Source organism: Protomyctophum parallelum (genome assembly GCF_964188405.1).
Source record: "Protomyctophum parallelum genome assembly, chromosome: 6".
NCBI classification, from domain to species: Eukaryota; Metazoa; Chordata; class Actinopteri; order Myctophiformes; family Myctophidae; genus Protomyctophum; species Protomyctophum parallelum.
Genome location: NC_139701.1, coordinates 6122044 through 6144994, shown reverse-complemented (window position 1 = coordinate 6144994; position 22951 = coordinate 6122044). Strand labels below are relative to the sequence as shown.

At 42.8% G+C, this 22951-nt stretch overlaps 2 protein-coding genes across 2 annotated transcripts in view; both read left to right on the top strand.

Moving 5' to 3' along the window:
- The window catches only part of LOC310860876 (protein ANKUB1-like), a gene marked incomplete at both ends in the record, with an annotated part of 42977 nt that extends 41377 nt beyond the window's left edge, over nt 1-1600 (top strand). The window contains 3 exons of the mRNA XM_083768065.1: nt 419-957; nt 1267-1342; nt 1510-1600. Coding sequence (XP_083624191.1) covers nt 419-957; nt 1267-1342; nt 1510-1600 — 706 coding nt within the window. The remainder of the gene's footprint in view (nt 1-418; nt 958-1266; nt 1343-1509) is intronic.
- Nucleotides 1601-3649: 2049 nt separating this feature from the next.
- Nucleotides 3650-22951, top strand: part of ppp1r2 (protein phosphatase 1, regulatory (inhibitor) subunit 2) — a 35469-nt gene continuing 16167 nt past the window's right edge. Inside the window, exons 1-3 of the mRNA XM_083767463.1 lie at nt 3650-4069; nt 19544-19651; nt 22112-22192. Of these exons, the coding sequence (XP_083623589.1) occupies nt 3915-4069; nt 19544-19651; nt 22112-22192 (344 nt within the window). The 5' untranslated portion in view covers nt 3650-3914. The remainder of the gene's footprint in view (nt 4070-19543; nt 19652-22111; nt 22193-22951) is intronic.

Below are 22951 nucleotides of genomic sequence, written 5' to 3'. Positions count from 1 at the left end.
ACTTGGCGAAATGGGACATTTTGCATAATGATTAATTTACATTTCGATATTTGAGTATTTCTACATTAGCCTGGTAAACCCCTAGTTCTTGAGCTTAGTCCAGTTACCCTGGGTAAACATAGTACCTTTCCTTTCCTTTCCTCCCCCTTGAAAACATTTCATTCATTCAGGGGGGAGGTGTTTACCAGGCTATTTCTACATTGCAGTAGAACTATTGATACTTTTACTTGAGTATTAAAGAAATGTGAGTAGGCTACTTTTTTACTCCACCACTGGTCAATTCAGTGCTGCTGACACAAAGCATTATTTTATACAGAATAGGTCTTCAGGTCCTATTAATTCCCTCTAAGAGGGAATCAATGTATATAACCTTTCCAACTCAATACGGTTTTGACATCATGTTTTTCTTCTGTTCCAGGTTTCAGCAGCAGGTGGCACTATACATCGCTGCCTTTCTAGGACACCTAGATCTGGCCAGCTGGCTACTGCAGCTAGGGGTGCATGCACATCAGCCTGTGGGGGTTCACCCGTACCGCCGGTGGTGCCATGAAACAGCCCACCCAGACAGCGCCAAGTGTCCCATCCACGTTGCCGCAGAGCAAGGTCACCTCCTTATCCTCAAACTCTTCGTCAGCAATGACCTTTCAACCTTGGCCTGTCGGAACCCCGAAGGTCGGGACCCATTGCGGATTGCCATCAGACACAGCCACAGGGAGTGTGTGCGCTACTTGGGTGCCAAACTGTGCTCGGTAGTGTCTTTGCCACGTATGTCCATGCCCGCGCACATCTACGTCCAGGTGAAACGCTGGATGAAACTGGGGCGGAAGAAGGCAGCCACGAAGCGATGCCAGGGAACCGGAGCTCCGCTCAAAGCCAGGGTGGGAGATACGGTGCTCGTCGATGGCTACACCCAGCCAAAGATGTCCTCGAAACCCAGGAGGGGCAAGGCTAAAGCAGGCAGAGGGGTCAGAGCAAAACCCCTGCGACCTTTGCCAACCATTAGCCATGCCCCTAGGCCGAACCATCTACCTTGCAAACAGGCCTCATATGGGGGACCACAGCAACTTCCCCATCCGTGTGTTGCAGGTGACATAAAGATACTGAAGACACTGAGGCACGTTGGAACTAGAGAGAAAGGCCTGTCGACCGTAACCAATGATGAGAACAGCAGCCAATGGAGGAGCAGAGTCCCGCTCCCTCCCATCTCCCAAAGCACCAATCCCAGGCATCTGTATATGTTTTCATCGCCAAGCTCCTGCCCAACAGAGTCTTTAGAATCCTTCTCTCAACACGTTGGTCGAACCCCAAGAGAGAATGCCGTGTATTGCTTGGCTATGGCTAGGTCAGATTTTGTTCCGGCAGTTATTTTATTCATTGTAATACCGTAATTTACATTAATTTGAATGCACTTATTTCATTACTTTGCTTCTACACTTGCACTTTGACATTTTACAAAATAATGTCTGATATAAATTAACTGAATCATTTCTGTGTCTTTCTATGATGAAGTGTATTCACAGAGAGACCATGGCTACAGCAGCTGGACGTGGCTCGGACGCTGGCCAAGAAGAGTTTCCAGAACATGACCAATGGATCTTGAGAGGCCCGGGCTGGGGCCTGGAATTGCAACTCCCCCCCCACCCCACACTGCCATTTATTATAATGGGTTACCAATTGTCATATGGGCTTCTATACCATTTACCATTCATCATATCAGTGTTTACCATTTATCATGTATCAGTTTGACAGCAGTGGGACCATTCACTGCCCGGTAAACTGTTGACAAAGAAGAATCCTTCAGATGGACAACTGAGTGTTTTATCTCAGGTTCAGTACTACTCTGTCTGTCTGTCTGTCTGTCTGTCTGTCTGTCTGTCTGTCTGTCTGTCTGTCTGTCTGTCTGTCTGTCTGTCTGTCTGTCTGTCTGTCTGTCTGTCTGTCTGTCTGTCTGTCTGTCTGTCTGTCTGTCTGTCTGTCTGTCTGTCTGTCATCGACCAATGTCAATCATTCATTGACATTATTAATGTGGCCGTTTAAAGACAACAGTTGATTTTTCAACTTAGATTTTTGTTTTCTTTTGACTGACGTTATACTGTGTGCTTGACAAAAGTCCACAAGTATGACCGCGCTCATAGCGCGCCACTCGGTGGCGTGCTATGAGCTTGTAGATGACCTGCTATTTTTCAATAGCTAAAGCATAACATGATGGATGATGCTAACACCAAAAGGGGTTCCCGCCCAAAATGGGTTAAGAAAACAATCTCAGTATGTCTTCCACTACGAGTAATTCACTTCACTTCACTTTCAATGTTTTATTTTGGTCATCATGTAACAGTACAGTGAGTAGTGAGTAGGCCTACACATTACATTATGACCAAAAAAGGTATCAAGGCTGAAGCTATAGGCTATGTCCAAAGTGCAGCCCGCATACGGCTCACGGCATACGGCCCACGGCTTCATACCTGGATTGCATTATGAACGCTATATGGGACATTTTTACATTAAAGTTGTTTAACATGGGCATTTCCCAGAGTTTAATTTGTCACTGTTCCTTGTTACTTGTATCTTGCTTGCTTGGTTACACTGGTAATGTCAGTGACATAAGGCTGAAAAAAGGCTGAGGTACACTTTTTGTTCACAGCACGCACCTGACAAAAGACCATTGATATTCAATATTGATGATGATAGATAAATAGAACCAAAATCCGAAGCTAAATTATGTACCGGTAGTTGAGTCGAGATCCTGTCCTGTGTCTCGGTGAGACATGACCTTTCGTGATATCAAATAGGGAGACAAAATACAACCACCCCAATTCTCAATACTAATGTATATATTGGGAGTAAAATTGTTTACATATCTTAAATAATCTGCACTTCCTGCATGCAGCATAGGTTTTCTCAATCTCAAACCTGGCAGATATAGGCTTGTACATAATGTACATGTACAGGGAGGGAGGGACTCATGATATATATATATATTATATTATATATATATATTAGTCAGTGATTTGGCGAAAAATAAAACTTCTGGGAACTCAGATTAGTCGGTCATATCGTATGTCAGGGGTAGGCAACCTTAGGCACCAGTGCCAACATTGGCACAAACAAAGGAGGGTGCACCACAGGCACACTGGCAAGTGTGTGAGAGAGTATTTTTGGTTTTAAATAAACTATTTTTTAAAATGAGTCAAATGATTCAAATCCCTCACATTTGTGTGTAAATTACATCCTGCATTCTACATTCATTAAAACTGAACTCTGTTATTGCCCGGCCCCTGAGTAGGCTATAATGATCATTATAACGACGTGAAAGAAAAATATTTAAAAATAAGGAAAAACTTTATATTTGTGGACAAGCAAAATATGTTGGCATTTTTCACGTGGTGTCATTACAATTAATTAATGTTGATATGGCACACTGACGATCTAGAAAATACAAACATGGCACTTCATTTATAAAAGGTTGCAGACACCAGTCGTATGTGACTCATCAGGGTCCGCTATTTTGTACGCGCGACCCAAGCGCGCGACACTGTCGTGCGGGCTTCAAAACAACGCACGCATACAGTATGACATCTCGCGATAGTATCCTGAACGGTTGTAAAGTGCCTGCTGCTGCTGTCTCCCAGCAGCGCCAGACAGCCAGCCAGCACAGCAGGGCAGGCAGTATGAAATGCCGAGCTGTCATGTCATGCAGAATGACAGATTCCGGTCGAGTTTATTGAGGAGTTATGATTATGAACCGTTGCGATTATAATCTACTTTCGCTAATTGACTGTTGACAAGTTGACAGGGGACGCTTTCATTTAGAAAACGGACGAAATAAAATAATACAAAAAACCGCCCACTTCGATCATATCAACAACACCGGTGTGGGTCACATACACACACACACACACACAGCAGCGTGTGGAATGGCAGCTCCGCGACCCATTAAAGGCATCCTGAAAAATAAGAAGACCAGCGGCACAGATGTCAAATCTCTCCACGAGGACGTAGCGGTGCAAGAGGAGAACCCAGAAGGAGAAGAACCTTCCGTGGGACTGTTGGAAGAGCAAGATCCAGAACAGTAAGTTGCTGTTAGCCCCGGCTAGCTAGCTACACACTTGTTAGCCTCAGTCCACTCCCTCCCTATAGGCCGTGTGGTGAGGTCCCTTTTCGTTCAGGTCCGTTCCCACGGAAGGGGGACTACACAGTTTTTTCTCCATAAAAGAGATTTATAGGTAGAAAGTACTAAAAAAAAAGTTCTACTCGTCCCGCCCTGCAGTTATTTTATAATCCGCGAATTAAAACGGGACTATTTCTTACAAGGCGTAATAATATGTGCAAGGGGAGTGGTGTTGTTTTGGTCACGTGGACCAATCGCGTAGCAGCTTTATTCCCTTCCCATAATAATATTAGAGCAATGGCGGCCACCAGTTCAACCAGCCAAGAGGGGAAAAATAAACCAAAACAGCGGGGAAAAGTGCGTAAAAGGGAATCAAAGGACTCTAACGAGGACGCTGTGTTTCACGCCACGTGTTACTGTCGCTTTATTTGTAAAAGACGATTGTGTTTGGCCGAGAAACGCTGCACACAGACGGTGCAGGGGGAAGAGAGAACGCTGCCTCGGACAGTCACGTCTGAAACCCCCCGAAAGAAACGTCGTTCTCGGACAGGTTTGCCCGTCCCTTCTGCTGGCCATGTCCTTCCAGCCATCTGCATCATTTGTGGACAAATATATTACTGTTTTGGAAAACGGAAGAAGCTTTCACAAGCAGAAACAGTGTCTGTCAGGTAAGCGACCACCCTCCCTCTCTCTCTCTCTCTCTCTCTCTCTCTCTCACACACACACACACACACACACACACACACACACACACACGTTAACATTGGACTGGAAAATGCATTGCCAGTTTTGGACTGTGAAATATTGATTATGACGATAACTGTGCTGTGTTTGAGGCCAAGGCTTTGTGGGATCACTCTGTTGAATATGTTGAATATCATGTCTTTTTGGGTAAGGAAGTTTGCAGATAGAAAGGCGGTGGTCTTGTGATGTAGTGCATTTATATATTATTATATTATATTATACTTATCATTGATAAAAGTGTTTATCTACAGAACAGAGACTGAAACACTGCTGATTGAATTACTACATTATTAGGAATGCATGGAGGTCAAGGGGGCAGGTCACTGTTATTTTTATATTACATAACCATATAATGGATAGAAGATACAAAAACAAATTTCACCTACATTTTGAATTGTAAATGTGTGATACTATATATATACTCTGTATTTTGGCTGTCTTTAGATACAATGTTGACAGCAGACACCTTTGCACATGTTAAGTATTTTTTTGTCTGTGTGTGTGTGTGTGTGTGTGTGTGTGTGTTTTCAGAAATTAACAACCCTTTGCTGCCAGCTACAACATATTCTGCGAACGAGTCATCCTGAAAATGAACCAACTAAGGAAGAAGTTCATAGACATTGTTAAGAAGAATGAGGATATTGATGCTTCAGACTACAGGTAACTGTGTCCTTGACAGTTCAGTAAACAAAAAAGAACCTCTTTCATACTGAAAAGTTTCAATTTTATTGATTTATTCGCTCACAAGAAAGGCTATGACACTATGTTTAAATTAATTTGTTTCTCATTGTGAAAAAATCCCTTTATTTATACATTTGTGCCCGTCTTTTTCTATATTTTCATTTTGCAGGCAGGATAAACTGAAAAGGCGGTTGGCCCGTGATTTCCCCCAGCTGCAACACGCAACATCTCTGAACTAGTTTTTGTTGAAACATTATCAGCAGATACACTGTTAGACAGGCTATCCATCAGACACGACCACAACTGAGTCAACGAGGTAAGCCAAGCTGAAAGTGACAATGAACACACATCTGGACAAACTACAGAGCACACAAGGACACTGTATAGTGCAGGACTGATATTGAACTTGTAAATGAAACTCCCGGTATGAAATGCCCTTGGCCTCCCACAGCAGAGGATTTGAATGTTTCTGAAGCAAAATCTGTTGTGCCAGTTGAACTATTCAATGTAATTTCCTGGATTATAGGTGCAACAGAGGAACCAACACTAGACTGTTATGTTGATATTCCTGAAGATGTAAACCTAAAAGTTTTATCTGTTTGTCAATACATTGTGCATCTAAAGGTCGGAAGCAGACGCCTAAGTCACTGTGTCTTGGTCTAACTGTTTTTAACAGGTTCATCCAATGTTCTGTCACTACTGAATAGATTAGGACACTGTGCTTCATGGAACACAGTTGTCAGTCTAGACACTAGCCTAGCTCAACTACAACTTCTAGAGGGCAGAGACAAAATTCCTAAGGGGTTCTCAAAGAAGGCACCTACCATACTGGTGTGGGATAACATTGATTTTGGGGAGGAGACACTGTCAGGTTGTGGAACTACTCACCATACAAATGGCATTATGCTACAAAGTTCTGTTGTTGAAACAATGTCTAGACCAGACAGACAGCCACTGCCGAAGTCAGTTTACACATTGAAAGCACCTCCTACATTCAACACAATCCACAGTCTAAAAGACAAGGGCCACAGAACTTGTTTCAGGATGCAAGGTACAAATCATTCTGTACGGCATCATCAGCTTTGCCAGAACTGTCCATTCCCCCAGGATGGGGAGTTAAAAGTAACATGGCTGACTAGAAATCCTGCCCCTGATAGTGTGTTGCAGGTAGTCCACTGTAATTGTAAAAAAGCAAATGTGAGACTGAAAGATGTTCATGTATGTCTGCAAAACTGTCTTGCACTGATTTATGTCACTGCCAGGACTGTGAAAATGTGTCAAAGGAAACAGAAGAAAGAGGTACATGGGATGATGACATTTGTATGCTATTTTGTATTTTCATATATTTCCTGGGGGGGGGGGGGGGGGGGGGGGGGTTGGATGTACAAATGACAGATGCTGTGACACTTTGCGGAACTTGTAAATAAATAAATGTTTCATACCATATGTTGTAATAATTCTGACCTCTAGTACTTTAATTTTTAGTCTTGTCCATTTCTTTGCATTATTCCAATTTAGGGGGCGTGGTAACATTTTGATAGATTTTCTGCCATGTTGGTCCAAGGTGCCCTGATTTTCTTTTCTACCTTTCATTACACATTAGGTTGAGACATTTTCTATGTATGAAACATAAGCTCTTGGCACAATTTACTGTGTAGGTTTCATTGTACTGTGTGGCAAACACTTCAGTTGAAGCATATTCTTTAACAAATATGCTACATTTCATGATATAAATTCACATATGAGTAAACTAAAGGCACCAATACTTATGTCAGATGTTATGTATATGCATTTGACATTTGAGAAAAAAAATGTGTTGCCAAAAACACATTTTACAAGCAAAAACAGCAGCACACTATTTTCGTTTTTTGGTTATAAACTGTTTATACATTTATGGCTATAAAAAAAAAACAGCAGGTTTTTATGAGTAGAACTTTTTACCCAAAGTCTAGAAGGGTATTATCTATGAAAAAATGCATTGAATGCGTAGTTCGCTTGACATGGGAACGAAACTCATTTTCTAAGCACTTTTTCATGGGTCCCAACACGGCCTACTATGCTCCCTCCCTGTCAGGCTAATGGCAGTTAGCAGTTAGCTGCTACTGTGCTGCTTTGGTGAACTTTGGTGGCTGTTTTGACAACTGTCAAGTGGGCTTTTATTATCACTGGCATGCTTGATTGGTGGAATTATGATCCTGTGGCTGATGGATGCAGGGATACATCTCTTGTTTGCAAAAACAACGCAGTAGGTAGGCTAGAGCAAAGATGTCTTGACTGATGCAAACTTACATCACAATTTAAAAAATAATACTGACACAACATTGGTTTCCAATAGAACTCATCTCTCTCTCTCTCTCTCACACACACACACACACACACACACACACACACACACACACACACACACACACACACACACACACACACACACACACAGACAGACAGACTTCATAGAAGCACTATCTGTCCATACTAGGCATGTTAGACTTGTCAGGACTTAGCTTGCTGTGTGTATCTTGCGCCTTTAGGCACCTCTGCTTTGAGACATTTATCTCATTGACAGTCACTTTGGTGCTGGACCAGAGCTATTGCTCCACTTTCTCCTTGTAGCCTTGCCCTGGAGCAACTGAATTAACCCAGAGTGACTCAAAAACCACTCTGGTTGTGTGTTAAAAGGAATCCAAATTATGCAGCTACTGTAGGTGGTGTGATCACTGACTGATATATGAGACAAAACACCATTGTGATAAATTATTTTTTAGATATTGCACTTCAGAGGTGAAAACGTCTTTCTTGAAAGCTGCAATGCTGCATAAATTATAAAAATAGCGAGGTCAGCTCACTGCACCGTGATCTATTAGCAAGATATTTTGTCCCTGCTTAAAAAGCTTTAGGGCTTCGCTATGACGGATCATCATAGCTGAACTGCCCAATGAGAAAATGGGCCACTGGAGGATGTCAGTTATTAGCAAATTCCAATCCTAGCTAGCAGTGAGCCAAGCTTCCCTGTATAACGGTTCCATTTGACTATATAAATTGGGGTCCCAGAGATAGAAAATGCCATTAAATGGGGGTCCGTAGCCTAATGAATGTCAAACTGGAGGTCCTTGATATTAAACGGGTTGAGAATCACTGCTAGAGCTGTAAAAACGTCTCTTATGGGGGGTCCCTGACATATCTTTTCAAATGGGAGTCCGCATGCTAATTTGTGTCAATTTGGGGATCCTTGGGTCTTTGGGTGTAGAGCACCATTTCTCAATGTGGGGTCTTGTCCTCTAGGAGGTTCCAGGGGTCCTCTAGGAGGTTCCAGGGGTCCTCTAGGAGGTTCCAGGGGTCCTCAGGCTCTAGGAGGTTCCAGGGGTCCGCTAGGAGGTTCCAGGGGTCCGCTAGGAGGTTCCAGGGGGCCCCCGGGTAAATGATTCATAGTTTATGAACCATTACAGTGTAGCTTTGGGTATCAGATAAAACAAAACGTTAAAAAAAAAAGGCTGAGCATCCCTGCAGTAGAAGAAGGGAATCGAGGTGCTTTTCAGAAGGACTCACAGTGGGCATCCAAACAACAGATCAATAGGGAAGAGGCCATGCTTCAAGCAAACACACACACTTGACAGCATGCAATTTACAATTTAGCACAGACGCTCTTATCCAGAACCACATGCAATGTGGATCAGACCAAATTACATGAACCACAGTCAACAAACAGGGTAAATGGTCAAGTAAAATAAAAAGGTACGTTAAGGACAACTTTGTTTTTTTCTTCAACCCAGGTTCATCTTGGATAAGGTTTATCTAGGATACCAGGCAGTAAACATCAAACCTAATATTTGTCTCAACACATAACTGCTACAGTATATGTACTTGTACTGCAAATTACTTTCTTAGCATCTGTGGATTTGAAAACGGTGTATGTCTATTTATATATCAGTGAACAACTAACCAACATGTTACGTCTTTATAATGTAATTAGCAACTAAGGAATGAGGACGAGGAGTGCTAGGGGGTGAGAGATAGTCTGAACTCTGAAGAGGTGAGTGGAAAATGGGTGGTGAGTCTGCAGTCATTCTTGCACACTCAAGAAATGATTCAAAACCCTCAAAAGGCAGCAGTTTATATATAGATATTTATTTATCTTCCTTCAATTTAAAAGAACAGAGTTATAACAGACCTGCTATAATACTTGGGGAGTTTGTTCCACAGAATGTGATGCATGACAAACTGAACGTAAGCACTAATTACTGACTGTTTTACTTTTGTGTTTTGTACACAACCTTTTAATGGGTTTGCTCATGCCTCATGTCCAATATTATATATTTGGTTGATTAGTGGAATGTAAATGTTTGGCATGCAGGCAGCATCATCAGTCCAGGCAGCTTTTTGTTGTGGAGTGGAGCACTAACACTAGCCTGTTCTGTTGTAGTTCTTGAGTGTCCGTGGTTGACCTTGACAGATTTGCCAGGAAATCCATTTTTTAATTTGTAGGGCTGAGTCTCCTGACTATGTGGTTTTTACTTTGGTCTTATCATTAGTCCCTCATCAGAGTTTAGTTTCGACTCACCTAACTAACTTATATCATCTTGAGGACAGCAGCTGTCAAGTCGGCCAAAGATTTGTAGCAGAAACAATAAGTCCCTTATATGTGACTTTGATTAGTCATTGGGAATACTTTGGAATGTGTCCAATGTTCCCGATAGGTAGGTAATATGCTACAGGTTCCCATAATTACTTTCTGGACCATTGTTTAAAGTAACAACACTAGCATTGTGTACCAAGACAAGTACAAACTCCAAATACCCATTTTGTTCCTATCTGAATCGACGGTGAGAGAGCACCGTTACCCCACCATGCCTCCTTCCCAACAGTTCAGGATATCCTCACGGTCAGCCAGCCCTGTACAGACATCCAGCATCCAACATTCATTCACCGGCGTCCGTGACACCTGCACTGACACGAAACAATCCAGCTTCCTTCTGTAGAGGTCTAGAGAGAATATGATTCTGTGCCATTGAGTGTGTTCCACATTGTACAGCTGCTGACTGTCAATAGAACTCGCCATGAACTCACAGGTCAGCTAAAGCGAACACTCTCTCTGTTAACACAGCCAGTCAGTCTTGATACTGTTTAGCGAATGCATTGCAAGGTTATTTCAAAGTTTATTCTTATTTTAAATTGTTTTTTTTTATCATCAAGAGGATATCTTAATTAGAGAATGCCTTTCTGTAATGCTGGTGATTCTTTGTTAAATGTCATCTTGAGTGCACAATATCCAAGATTTACTCTATTGTCCCTATTGCCTCCTCCTGCCACTGTTGCCACATCAACGTGTACCTACTGTATAGCTGTAGCCATCTGAGCTCCCTCCTATTCTGAGGCTTTTCTTCATCTACTGTAGTCATCCCTTCACTCACACTCCATTATCGGTCAACTTTATTGTTAAAGTCTCCTGCCCTATGGTACATTATTCATCACAGCCAATGACCTGAAGCAGGGCTGCAATACATGTTCCCATGAAACCCTATCTCCCCTTCACTGTCTCCCAAAACAGCACAGCAGTCCAAACTCAGTGAACCTTGCTTGGAGACTTTTAAAACGGCAGAGAAAGAAAATAGGACCTTTTCTCCCCTATATGCCAGCAGATTATAGGTAAATGATCATCATGTTTCCCATCTGCTATTTTTATTTATTTTATTTAACCTTTATTTAACCAGTTAAAAACACATTGAGACTGTCTCTTTTACAAGTGAGAACTGGCCAAGTCGGCAGAAATAAAATTACACTTCAATGCTACAGTACGTTACATTATTAAACGGCAAATAAAACATCCCTGATACACCTCAAAATACCTATGAAATAAATGCAACAAATCACCAAAGTGCTAATCTTTTAGTGGCAGGGCAAATACACAATGTACAAAATATAAACGGAGATAATAAATATATAGGCATGAACATAGGCTAGTACACTACATATCCAAACGTGCAGGTGTTGGACTGTACCTCAAAGATGATCCTTTTGAAACCTCTCAAAGGAACTTTCAATGCCAATTTTAGTCTGGACTGTAGGTTGTTCCACGACCACATTTATTTTTACCCCCCCTCGGATTTGAATGCTGGTACTACCATTTTTGACCAAATCAAATTTGGTGTTTTGGTTTGGTGTGACCAAACAAAACAAACCATGCATTCAACTTCTTTGGAATGCACTTAGAATTGACAAACCTTTCAAATGGAAACTTGTCTGTAGATTGTAGAAAGCACCCGAACCTGTCCATGCTGCTCGTTATCTCTGCTACAACCCGATAGCTTAGTATAGTATAGTAACCTCTCATGATAACGACTCACTCTATTTAATGAGTTTGCCCTAAAAGTGCAATGTTTCCAGCTGTTGGACCCTCAGGAGAAAAAGGTTGTTATTGTGTTATCAAGTGCAAAAGATAAGTCTATATTTAGCGTCTCATAGTAGTCTGCAGCTCTCTGCTGTGAGTGCCATATTTTGTGTGTGTGGGATGTTATGTCATCAATTCATTGTTTTGTGTCTATTTGACTCTCTGACTGACCGAGTGGGTAGACTTGAGTGAATTGGCAGAAGAATGGGCTGACTGTGTCCTCTGGCACATTGTGTAACTGTACAATAGAGGTAAATAATTATGAGTGTGTGTAATGGGTAAACGGGATGAGTGCTGTATGTATAGACTAATTGCTGGTCGCAGCAAACGTATTTCCTGTAGGCGGAGACGACATATCTGCGGTGTGAACTTGCCGGTCTTCTACTACATTGAATGGTAGAGTGACTGATGTTAGTCTGCTCAAACGTTACTCTTTTACCTGCTTTTTACTAACACTAACTTTACAAAGATGCCCATAACATCGGGATGAACCTGTGTAGTTTATGGCTGCTCCAACAGTAGTGGCAACATTCAACTTTTGGAGAAAAAACGGAATGTCAAAGCAGTGAAAGGTCCTGACTCATGAAAGATGCATAACGTCAGTCTTGCCCAATACGCAATCTTTCTGTTGTATGAACACAAGGCTGCTGTACTTTATTTATACGGTATACGGTATACGGTATACCTCATACTTTAAATGCTTAGTATGAGGTAAATAAGTACAGCAGCTTTGTTCATACAACAAACTGTTGTATGTCCGCACAGTATGTGTATGTGTGCGGGCGGATGGACCGGTCGCTCTTTCGGGCCCTAAAAAGTTCTCAACTTAGGCCATGTCCATACTATGTGAGTGTCATTTGATTTCCAATATGTGCACCACTGACCACAGCCTCACCAACATCTGAATGTGTTGGGCTCATCTTAGGCACTTTTCCTGGTTTCCATAGAAATGTCCATTTTAATTCCCTCGATGTATTCAAATTGGCTACAGTACTAGTGCTGCAGTGCATAATTCTTAACAGATCCAGTGATATGTACGTTTTAATTTCAGCTTCCTAGCTTAACGAAATATTCAAATTCATGCCTACAAATTTCCTTGCTGTCACATTCTACTAGATCTGCTGTACTGCATGTGTACAGCATGTCTCTAGCCTGGTTCATGCTCCGTTGCATGTATTGTGTGCCGTGCACATAAAATAGCAGACCTACAAGCTCACAACGCAACTCGGATGCAATGTGTTGTGAGCTTCCAGGTCGGCTGTGTTTGATGTGTGACATGCACCGTCATGCGACTTAACCCATTCTGACCTGAGATCAGATTAAAAAAATGTCTTCTACATCCTGACAGTTTTCTGAAAAAGCTATGTTTCTCCTACAAGCTCGTAGCGTGCCACTCGGTGGCGCGCTATGAGCTTTCTAATGAGTTTCCTAATCAATATGTTTAATTCAGGCATTGACACTTACAGTAGTAAGGGTTAATATTTACCTGCCCCAGGCAGTGCTCATTTTTAGAGGGGAAGCAACCGTCTATAATCACAACACCCGATATCGTCTGTCTAAACACATGAACGTGGCCAGTAAAATTAGAGCATTGTTTGCCTATAATCTGCTGTTTTCACTGTTGCAACACTTAAAAAATATAAGTGAACCCATAATCAAAAAGTGTTAAATTGAATGATAAATTTACGTATCATTTTATAATGTACAATTAACTTTTCATGCAAGTGCGCATGACCTTTTGGGCAAGTAGAACATGACCTGTACTTGTAAGTGCCTCTGAGACCTTTGTGTCAACCCCTGATGTCATTTATGATGACTTCAGGTTCATGGCAGAAAGCCAGCCACTCCACTCTGGTCTGGAAGGAGGACTCTGGACATCCCATGTTTTCCATTGAAGCAAATAGATTAGCAAATGAGATGAGGCTTCCATCCAAGTGACATTTTCTTAAGGGAAATCACAATCACTACAGTACATTACTGTAGTATATACAGCAACAGCAGTTTGTCTTGGTATTCCACTATCAGAAGATGACACATTATCCATATTCACATTCCATATTCACAGCGACATGGCACAGTTAGTACATATAAACGTAACCAAGTGATAAGGAAGTTATTTACAACATAGGGCAGTAACGGCGTAACTGGAGTTTTGTCTGCTTGGCTTGGCAGTGAAAGGCCTGCAATGTTGACCAGTTGATTCTACTCCATCCACAGCTCTAGGCTATTTAATGGAGGATGTGAACTTCACCTGAGTAGACCGTGTGAGTGAAATGGACACCAGCCAGACGCTGGTAAATTGGTCTCCTAACCACTTTGCCAGGCAACCCGACCATTATTAGCAGGACCTAATGTATTCTTAAAGTACAGGCTGGCTGACTAGACTCATTAGTGGATGACCACTATAGTTTTTATTATGTAGTGTGTGGTAGGGTTGCATGATTGATTATGGCTAAAATTATATTTTGTGGTGAGACTACAGTATGGCTAAAATTATATTTTGTGGTGAGACTACACTACTACAGTATGGCTAAAATTATATTTTGTGGTGAGACTACAGTATGGCCAAAATTATATTTTGTGGTGAGACTACAGTATGGCTAAAATTATATTTTGTGTCGAGAAATAAAATAAATAAAAGTTCTAAAACCGGCAAGTGTCGTGTGCAGGTCCCCCTTTTCTCAGACCTGTGGTGGTGAGAAATACAAATCCAGTATGTGTTTTTGTTAAATCATTTCCTTAATGCTTTTTGGCTCACTGTTTGTTGGGACGGTGCCATATCTTATTACAGTATGTATTTGGCTTCTGATTTTATTGTGCCTCTGGGATTCTGGGTGGAGAGTGGAAATATGAATTTTATATTGTTCTGTTTATCAGCCCTTGTTTAATGATGATGAAAGGAAAGCAAGGTACAACATCTTATACCATAAAATATGTTTGAAGTAAGCATGTGAGCGGAGCGGCCGATAATTCCACTCTTCGCTCTCGACGGCTTTTGTTACGCTCGCTCCGCGCTCACGTTCATCTCCCCCCACGCCGCTCTACGCTCGCTCCGCGCTCACTTAAAAATCCACACGCTCCGCTCGCGCTCGCGCTCGCACTCACATGCTCTGTTGTAGCCCATCGTCATGTGTCTACTCTAAATCCAAAAGAACAGATATGTAAACTGTCGACACGCCATGAGCGGTGCATTGGTGATTTGTATGTCTACGTATTCTCATGGACAGTCCGTGAAGCAGATTACGCGTAATGGGGCTGGGCTTCAGTCTGAGAGCGGGCCCGGCGCCAGGATGAAATGACTGAGAGGGCAATTGAGATTTTTGAGGGTGCACAAAGGCAAAGAGGTTGATTTAAGGGTGCAAACATCCCCTTTACCCCCCCGTGGTGCCGGGCCTGCTTGAGAGGCAATGATTGATGTAAACTGCTAGCCAAGCTTGCACATTGCCGTGCCGTGTGCACTGAGCGGCTCGGAGCGGCTCGGAGCGGAGGACAGTTCTGAGTTCTCGCTCCGGAAGTCAATCTGACCCATTTAAAAACCCGCTCCACGCTCACGTCAAAATCCCCTCCCTCCGCTCCTCGCTCCGCTCCCCGCTCCGCTCCGCTCACATGCTACATATTTAAATATATACTGCTAAACACAATAAAATCACAACCCTTGATTACTTCTGAGCCCTAGAGTAGTGTGTGCACATGATGGGCTTTCCGTATGCACACGCGTGCACGGTGCGTGTACGTACAGTACATGATGCTCACTGCAGCACTCGGGGCACATATTTATGGTTCCTAGTTGTCTGATTCTCTCCCTTGGTACCCAGCCTCCTGCTCCATAAACACGTCCCGGGACTGCTTTATGACGAGGAGGAGAGAGACTCAGAGAATTTAATGTCGAGCAGGAGGGAGAGACTGAGGCTATTTCACGGCTGTGCTTGGAAAGCTCTCCCCTGGTCCTGCCTGCATGCCAGACAGCCCTGATAAAACACATCCTGCTACTAGTAGAGATACTCGAAAAGTACTAGATACTAGAAAAGTTTAAAAACGAAATGACAAACTTAAAACTAAAGGCAGGTAGAAAAGAGTAAATGTAAATCTGGAGTTTTTGTGCACCTATCTCCTTGTCGGTTATGGCCTGCAATGTTGGTATGACCACCACAGTTGATTCTACTCTGTGTCCACAGCTCTAGGCTATTTAATGGAGGATGTGAACTTCACCTGAGTAGACCGTTAGAGGAGTGAAATCAACACCAGCCAGACGCTGGTAAATTCGTAAAACGACCAACCCGGACATTATTTGCAGGACCTAATGTATTCTAAAAGTACAGGCTGGCTGGCTAGAGTTCAATACTACAGCAGTGGTTTCTTCCAACCAGTGGTGCGGGGACCACCAGTGGTCCTTGAGGGGATTCTAGGTGGTCCCCAGCTAAATGATGGAAATTTGGGAACCAAATGGACCCTTCTAGATCTTTAACTCTTGAGAGCGATGAAACCAAATGGTTTCATTTTACGAGCTCAATAGTTAAATTATTATTAAACATCTGCAATACTTAATTTACAAGAAGTCTACAAAATTAGAGAATGTAACATAATTGTTATTTTGATCAACGTCAACCAACATCAATACAGCATTTTATCCAACGATAACAAAATATTAGTTTTAGTTTGGGGTCTGAGAGAGGCTAAATCTCATCAAATGGTGGTCCGTGGCTCAAGTGCTGAATACATAATGGGCCTTGATATGAAAAGGGTTGAAAACCACTGCTACTGCTACAGTATATCAGTTTGTGGACACTCAACTCACCAATTAACACAAAAAATGCTGGAAACGTATCCATACGCTTTATTAATATCGAACGCCGTACGCGCGAAGCGTAACTATACGTTTTATACGTTTTTTTATTGCTTACTGTACATCAACGTCCTATGCTCCAGGACACCGAAGAAAATAACAGCGATCCTTTCCAGGAAGCTCCAATATGTGATCCGGGAGTAAAAAGCCCCTCCCTCCTGAAAAGAGGTCTGTCTGTGGCGAAGACGCTCCCTCCTCCAATGCCTCCATTACACGTATGGGTCTGCACGGCAACGGCATAGACCAACGCAGATGTCAGGGCATCTAAAATGGAGTTACCCATACTCTAGTAGTAGTCTAGTGTCTGTGAATACACTCGATTCCCCCTCCCCTCCTGTTTCTACATGGTTTCTCCCGAGGAATCTTTGTGGGGGGAGTCTCTTCTGCCCGGATCGCATTGCAAATTTGCAGTTTGAGTTCCCCCCCCCCACTGGCCCCAGGCCACACTGCGCCTTGCAATCGCCTTGCACCGCTCTCTCATTCTCGGAAAAAGATATAACGCAGTCGTGTCGATTTGCCCTCTGCCAGTATATAAACCAAGAATAATCTTCAACGATCGCCATTTCATAACGTTTTCAACACGCACACGGCACACGCCATGATCAACTAACTGCCTGGCTACGTCTTCAGTCTTCACCAGCCATCGCTATCCGTTGTGTGCATCGCCGTCGCGTCTTCACTTTGTTTGTTTGTGCAAAGAAGCACGATCAGCGATGGAAAAGAGCTTTATATCCACGGCAGATAAGTAATGACGTATTATCGAAGGACCGCCATGATCAACTTACTGCCTACGTCTTCGTCAGCCAATGCAGCCATCATCGCTATCCGTTGTGTGATTGTGGATGTAGGCTATATCCACGGTATCGAGAGAGACGCCCGGCTGTGATATAGGTCTTATCACTGCAATTATAATGAATAAAAAGGCTACAATCACACAACGGATAGCGATGGCTGCATTGGCTGGTGACAACGTAGCCTCGGTCCCAGGCAGTTAGTTGATCATGGCGGTCCCTCGATAATACGTCATTACTTATCTGCCGTGGATATAAAGCTCTTTTCCATCGCTGATCGTGCTTCTTTGCACAAACAAACAAAGTGAAGACGCGATGGCGTTGTCCAACAACGCGGCCAGTTATTTGATCATCTCTCTCTCCTGTGCTTCTTTCCTCAAACATGTCCAGACATGTCAACCTCAACCACTAAACTCACCGATCCAGTAACGCATCTCACCGTTATACTATCGTTCTGAAGGCAGATATAAAAATAAACATAAATAAATTATTGTCATATACATACTACACACTGAATGAAAGCCCTAATTGTCTACTTTTAGGAGGAAAACAAATACATAATATTGATCCCATGTACAGTTTGTCAGTAGGCTATTGAATGCAGTTGTTCAGGTCCAACTATTATTCACAAAATAAGGCCTATAGCGACATGTACATATTATATACTGTATGAAACAGAAGACCCTCTGCTTTCATAAGAAAAAAACTAATACTGTAATAATAATAAAAATCACACCCCTGTGAAGTGAGCATTTCCTCATGAAGTTATCATAGCGAGTTATAAAGGTTTAAAGTCACAGAGATTGACAGGCAGATATAAACATAAATAAATTATTATCATATACATACTACACACTGAATGAAAGCCCTGAATGTCTACTTTTAGGAGGAAAACAAATATACAAATATATTCAAATATAGTTTGTCAGTAATTGGCTATTGAATGCAGCTTGCGCCCACCAGAGAGGATTTCAGAAAATGCATGGACCAGAAGAACTATTATTCACAAAATAAGGCCTATAGCGACATGTACATACTATATACCGTATGAAACAGAAGACTCTCTGCTTTCATAAGAAAAATACTTCTACTGTAATAATAATGAAAATCACACCCCTGTGAAGTGAGCAGTGCAATGTTGCGCAACATTGCACTGCTCACTTCACAGGGGTGTGATTTTCATTATTATTACAGTAGAAGTATTTTTCTTATGAAAGCAGAGAGTCTTCTGTTTCATACGGTATATAGTATGTACATGTCGCTATAGGCCTTATTTTGTGAATAATAGTTCTTCTGGTCCATGCATTTTCTGAAATCCTCTCTGGTGGGCGCAAGCTGCATTCAATAGCCAATTACTGACAAACTATACATGGGACCATGTGTATTTGTTTTCCTCCTAAAAGTAGACATTCAGGGCTTTCATTCAGTGTGTAGTATGTATATGATATTATTTGTGTTCATTTTTATATCTGTCTGTCAATGTCTGTCAACTTCAACCTTCCATATCTCTGCTGTTTTTTCAAAAGAGCAGCGTGCTGCGAAAAGCAGGTGTTAGAAAAAGGTCAATATCTCCAGAATGGAAGATGGTAGAATCATATTTTTTTTTTTAAATTGAAGTGGACTAGTTTGGCTTCCTTTTGATTTATGCGGTGTGATTCTCGCTATAAGAGGCCCCTCGCTGTGGGCCCCGAAAAAGTTCAGAAGTCCCAATGTTAATCGCTCAGCACCACCAAGCCTGAGCAAATAGAAAACTCTAGCAATCAATGTGTTAATGCAGAGGCAAATTCTATACCCTAAAAAAAAAAATCCCTCCCCCTGGCAGATCTACCCACGTTGGGACTGTGAGTTTGTAGACTATTTTAGCCATGAAAACAGGGGTGCCTGCTTTGATATTTTGGTGTGCCTTGGGCACAAACGATTTAAAACCACTGCTCCAGATCCACAGTACTAATCTCTCCCTTCTTATTCTGTTTTCCTCCTCATCATTTACTCAGGAAGAAGTCACAGAAATGGGACGAGATGAACATTCTGGCCACGTACCATCCGGCAGACAAAGACTATGGTCTGATGAAGATCGATGAGCCCAGTACACCTTACAACAGGTGAGAATGAGCCCAGTACACCTTACAACAGGTGAGAATGAGCCCAGTACACCTTACAACAGGTGAGAATGAGCCCAGTACACCTTACAACAGGTGAGAATGAGCCCAGTACACCTTACAACAGGTGAGAATGAGCCCAGTACACCTTACAACAGGTGAGAATGAGCCCAGTACACCTTACAACAGGTGAGAATGAGCCCAGTACACCTTACAACAGGTGAGAATGGAGCCCAGTACACCTTACAACAAGTGAGAATGAGTCCAGTACACCTTACAACAGGTGAGAATGAGCCCAGTACACCTTACAACAGGTGAGAATGGAGCCCAGTACACCTTACAACAGGTGAGAATGGAGCCCAGTACACCTTACAACAGGTGAGAATGAGCCCAGTACACCTTACAACAGGTGAGAATGAGCCCAGTACACCTAAAACAGGTGAGAATGAGCCCAGTACACCTTACAACAGGTGAGAATGGAGTCCAGTACACCTTACAACAGGTGAGAATGAGTCCAGTACACCTTACAACAGGTGAGAATGGAGCCCAGTACACCTTACAACAGGTGAGAATGAGTCCAGTACACCTTACAACAGGTGAGAATGAGTCCAGTACACCTTACAACAGGTGAGAATGAGCCCAGTACACCTTACAACAGGTGAGAATGAGTCCAGTACACTTATTAAAACGGATCAGAAAATGACTTAATTGTAAGTGATTTTTATTCACCGTCCGTTTCACTCCAGCATTCTCGGACCACAAACGCAAGCAGAACCTCCAAGCCACAAGACACATCAACACAATCAAACTCACAAAACCTTGTACAAGGGTCACGGCGGGGCCCCACCGGGCGCGTTGCGTCTCCGTCGCGTGCGTCAAAAAACGAACCGGGGCAATTTTAATGCAGTCACGCAATGCAACGCGGGCAGTGGAGCCACCCTTCATTGATTAAAACGCTCAATAGATTCAGGACTGGACATGGCCCCTGCTTGGCCAGCCTTCACAAATGGGGCAGAAGCCCAAGCCCACTGTGTGCGTGTGGTGAGGAGCAAACTATGGAGCACATCATAGAAGTTTGTCCTCTCCAAAGACTGGAAGGAGGATTAATCACCCTCCATACAGCAGACCAGGAGGCAACCGCTTGGCTTAAGGACTTTGCATTTGCTAAATAAATAAATAATGGTTAAAAAGGGAACATTCCCTGACGGAGACGCGACGCTGACGCTCCCGGTGGAGCCCCGGTGTTAGTCTTGACCACATTTGGAATTCTTAACCTCCATACATTTAATTATTTTCTAGTTTATAGGTACTGTTTTAAAATTACTTTGACTGTTTTAATTGAACACACATAATACAGTTCCTTTAAAAATGGAGGTGTAGTTTTGAGGATGTCAGCAAATGATCATGTGAGTGAGAGAGAGAGAGAGGGGGGGGGGGGGCATTTAGCTGGCATGTAATCCAATCTACCAGGGTGGCAGGGTGCTGCTGCAGAGAAGGTCACCCTGTTAACAGAAACTACCTCCTGGTCTGTCTGTCTCTCTCCTCTCCTCTGCCTTGTGTCTTTCTTTCTTATTCCCTTGTACACTTCCTTGTCCTTCTCTCTATATCTATCTCTCACTTGATCCAAAATGCCGCAGCTCGCTTGATCTTCAACCAGCCAAAATTGTCACACGTCTCCCCCTTCTCCGCTCCCTCCATTGGCTCCCGGTCGCTGCCCGCACAGAATACAAAACTCTGATGCTGGCATTCAAAGCAACCAAAGGCATGGCTCCCCCATATCTCACAAGTATGATTGTACCCTACAAACCCTCCTGCGCACTCGGATCAGCCAACGCAGGGAAGCTGGAGGTACCTTCACTAAAAACGCAGGGACAACGCTCCACGCGTCCCAAACTCTTCTCCCTTCTGGTTCCAAAACTATATAATGCACTTCCCATCACAGTCAGAACTGCAGCCTCACTCCCAATCTTCCGTCGTAGTCTGAAAACCCACCTCTTCAGACTCCACCATGGCCCGTAGCACTTGCCCTAGCCTCTTAGATAGCACTTTATATAGACTTAGATAGTATTTTAAACGACTTATAGCTTGTTACGTAGACAGCATTAGAATTGCATTTTATGTAGTCATAGCACTTTATAGTACACATGTACATAATACATGTACATAATATATAATATAGTATAGTATGTATAATTTACATAGATACCTTCTTAGTTTATACATGATTCATGATAACTACTTTTTATGTATGTGATGTATGCCATGTTTTTGTTATTGCTTAATGTAAGTCGCTCTGGATTAAGAGCGTCTGCTAAATGCCTAACATTGTAATTGTAACTTGTCTGCATCCTTCTTCTCCTCCCTTCCTCTGTCCCCCCCTCATCTTATCTCCTCTTCTCTCTCTCTCTCTCTCTCTCTCTCTCTCTCTCTCTCTCTCTCTCTCTCTCTCTCTCTCTCTCTCAGGATGGTGGGCGATGAAGACGAGGATGAACTCAGTGAGTCAGATGGCCGCATTACTCTCCCTGCAGATGACCTGGCATTAAAGTAAGAACTGAGAGAGAGAGAGAGAGAGAGAGAGAGAAGGAACTTGAGAAAATTAACGTGGTTTAGATTTGCCTCCAGTTTGATTTCGTACCTGGCCAGGCTACAACTCATCATATTGATCATATTGATCGCCTTCTGCTGCTGCTCAAGGAAGGAAGGAAGGTCCTTCTGCCTCTTGCAAAGCGCAAATTCAGACTAAGCTTAGCACCAGGAAGGAACCTTAGTCAGCCAACAACTAGCGTTTGAGTAATCGGAGTGCTAAAACAAGTAGCCACTATGAAGTCATTAGAATTACAACTAGGGGTGCCCGCTGGCCTAGCGGTCCAGGCGCATGCTACATATATAGGCTCTGGCCTGACAGCGTGTCACGTGTTCGAGTCCCGTTCATGACGACCTTTGCTGCATGTCTCTCCCCTTCTCTCTCTCTCTCCCTCTTTCCTGTACGTCTTCACTGTAACTATCAATAAAGGCACAAAAGCCAAACAAATCTAAAAAAGAATTACAACTACAGTAGAAATCTAATCTTGGCACCTGTCAGAAGTGATGCGGTCAAACAACAGAACTACAGAAGCATCTTATCTAATATTAGTCTACAGGAAGTGCTGGAAAGATAACTAGAAAATATGCTCATACTGTAGGTACTTCTGCTGCAACCTTTCATCATGACAGACCATGCCCACTTTTATGCATTCTTCTGGCCAATCATTCTGTTTTGGCAAAGGTCCACTCCAAACCTTGGGCTGTTATAGCTGCTACTGT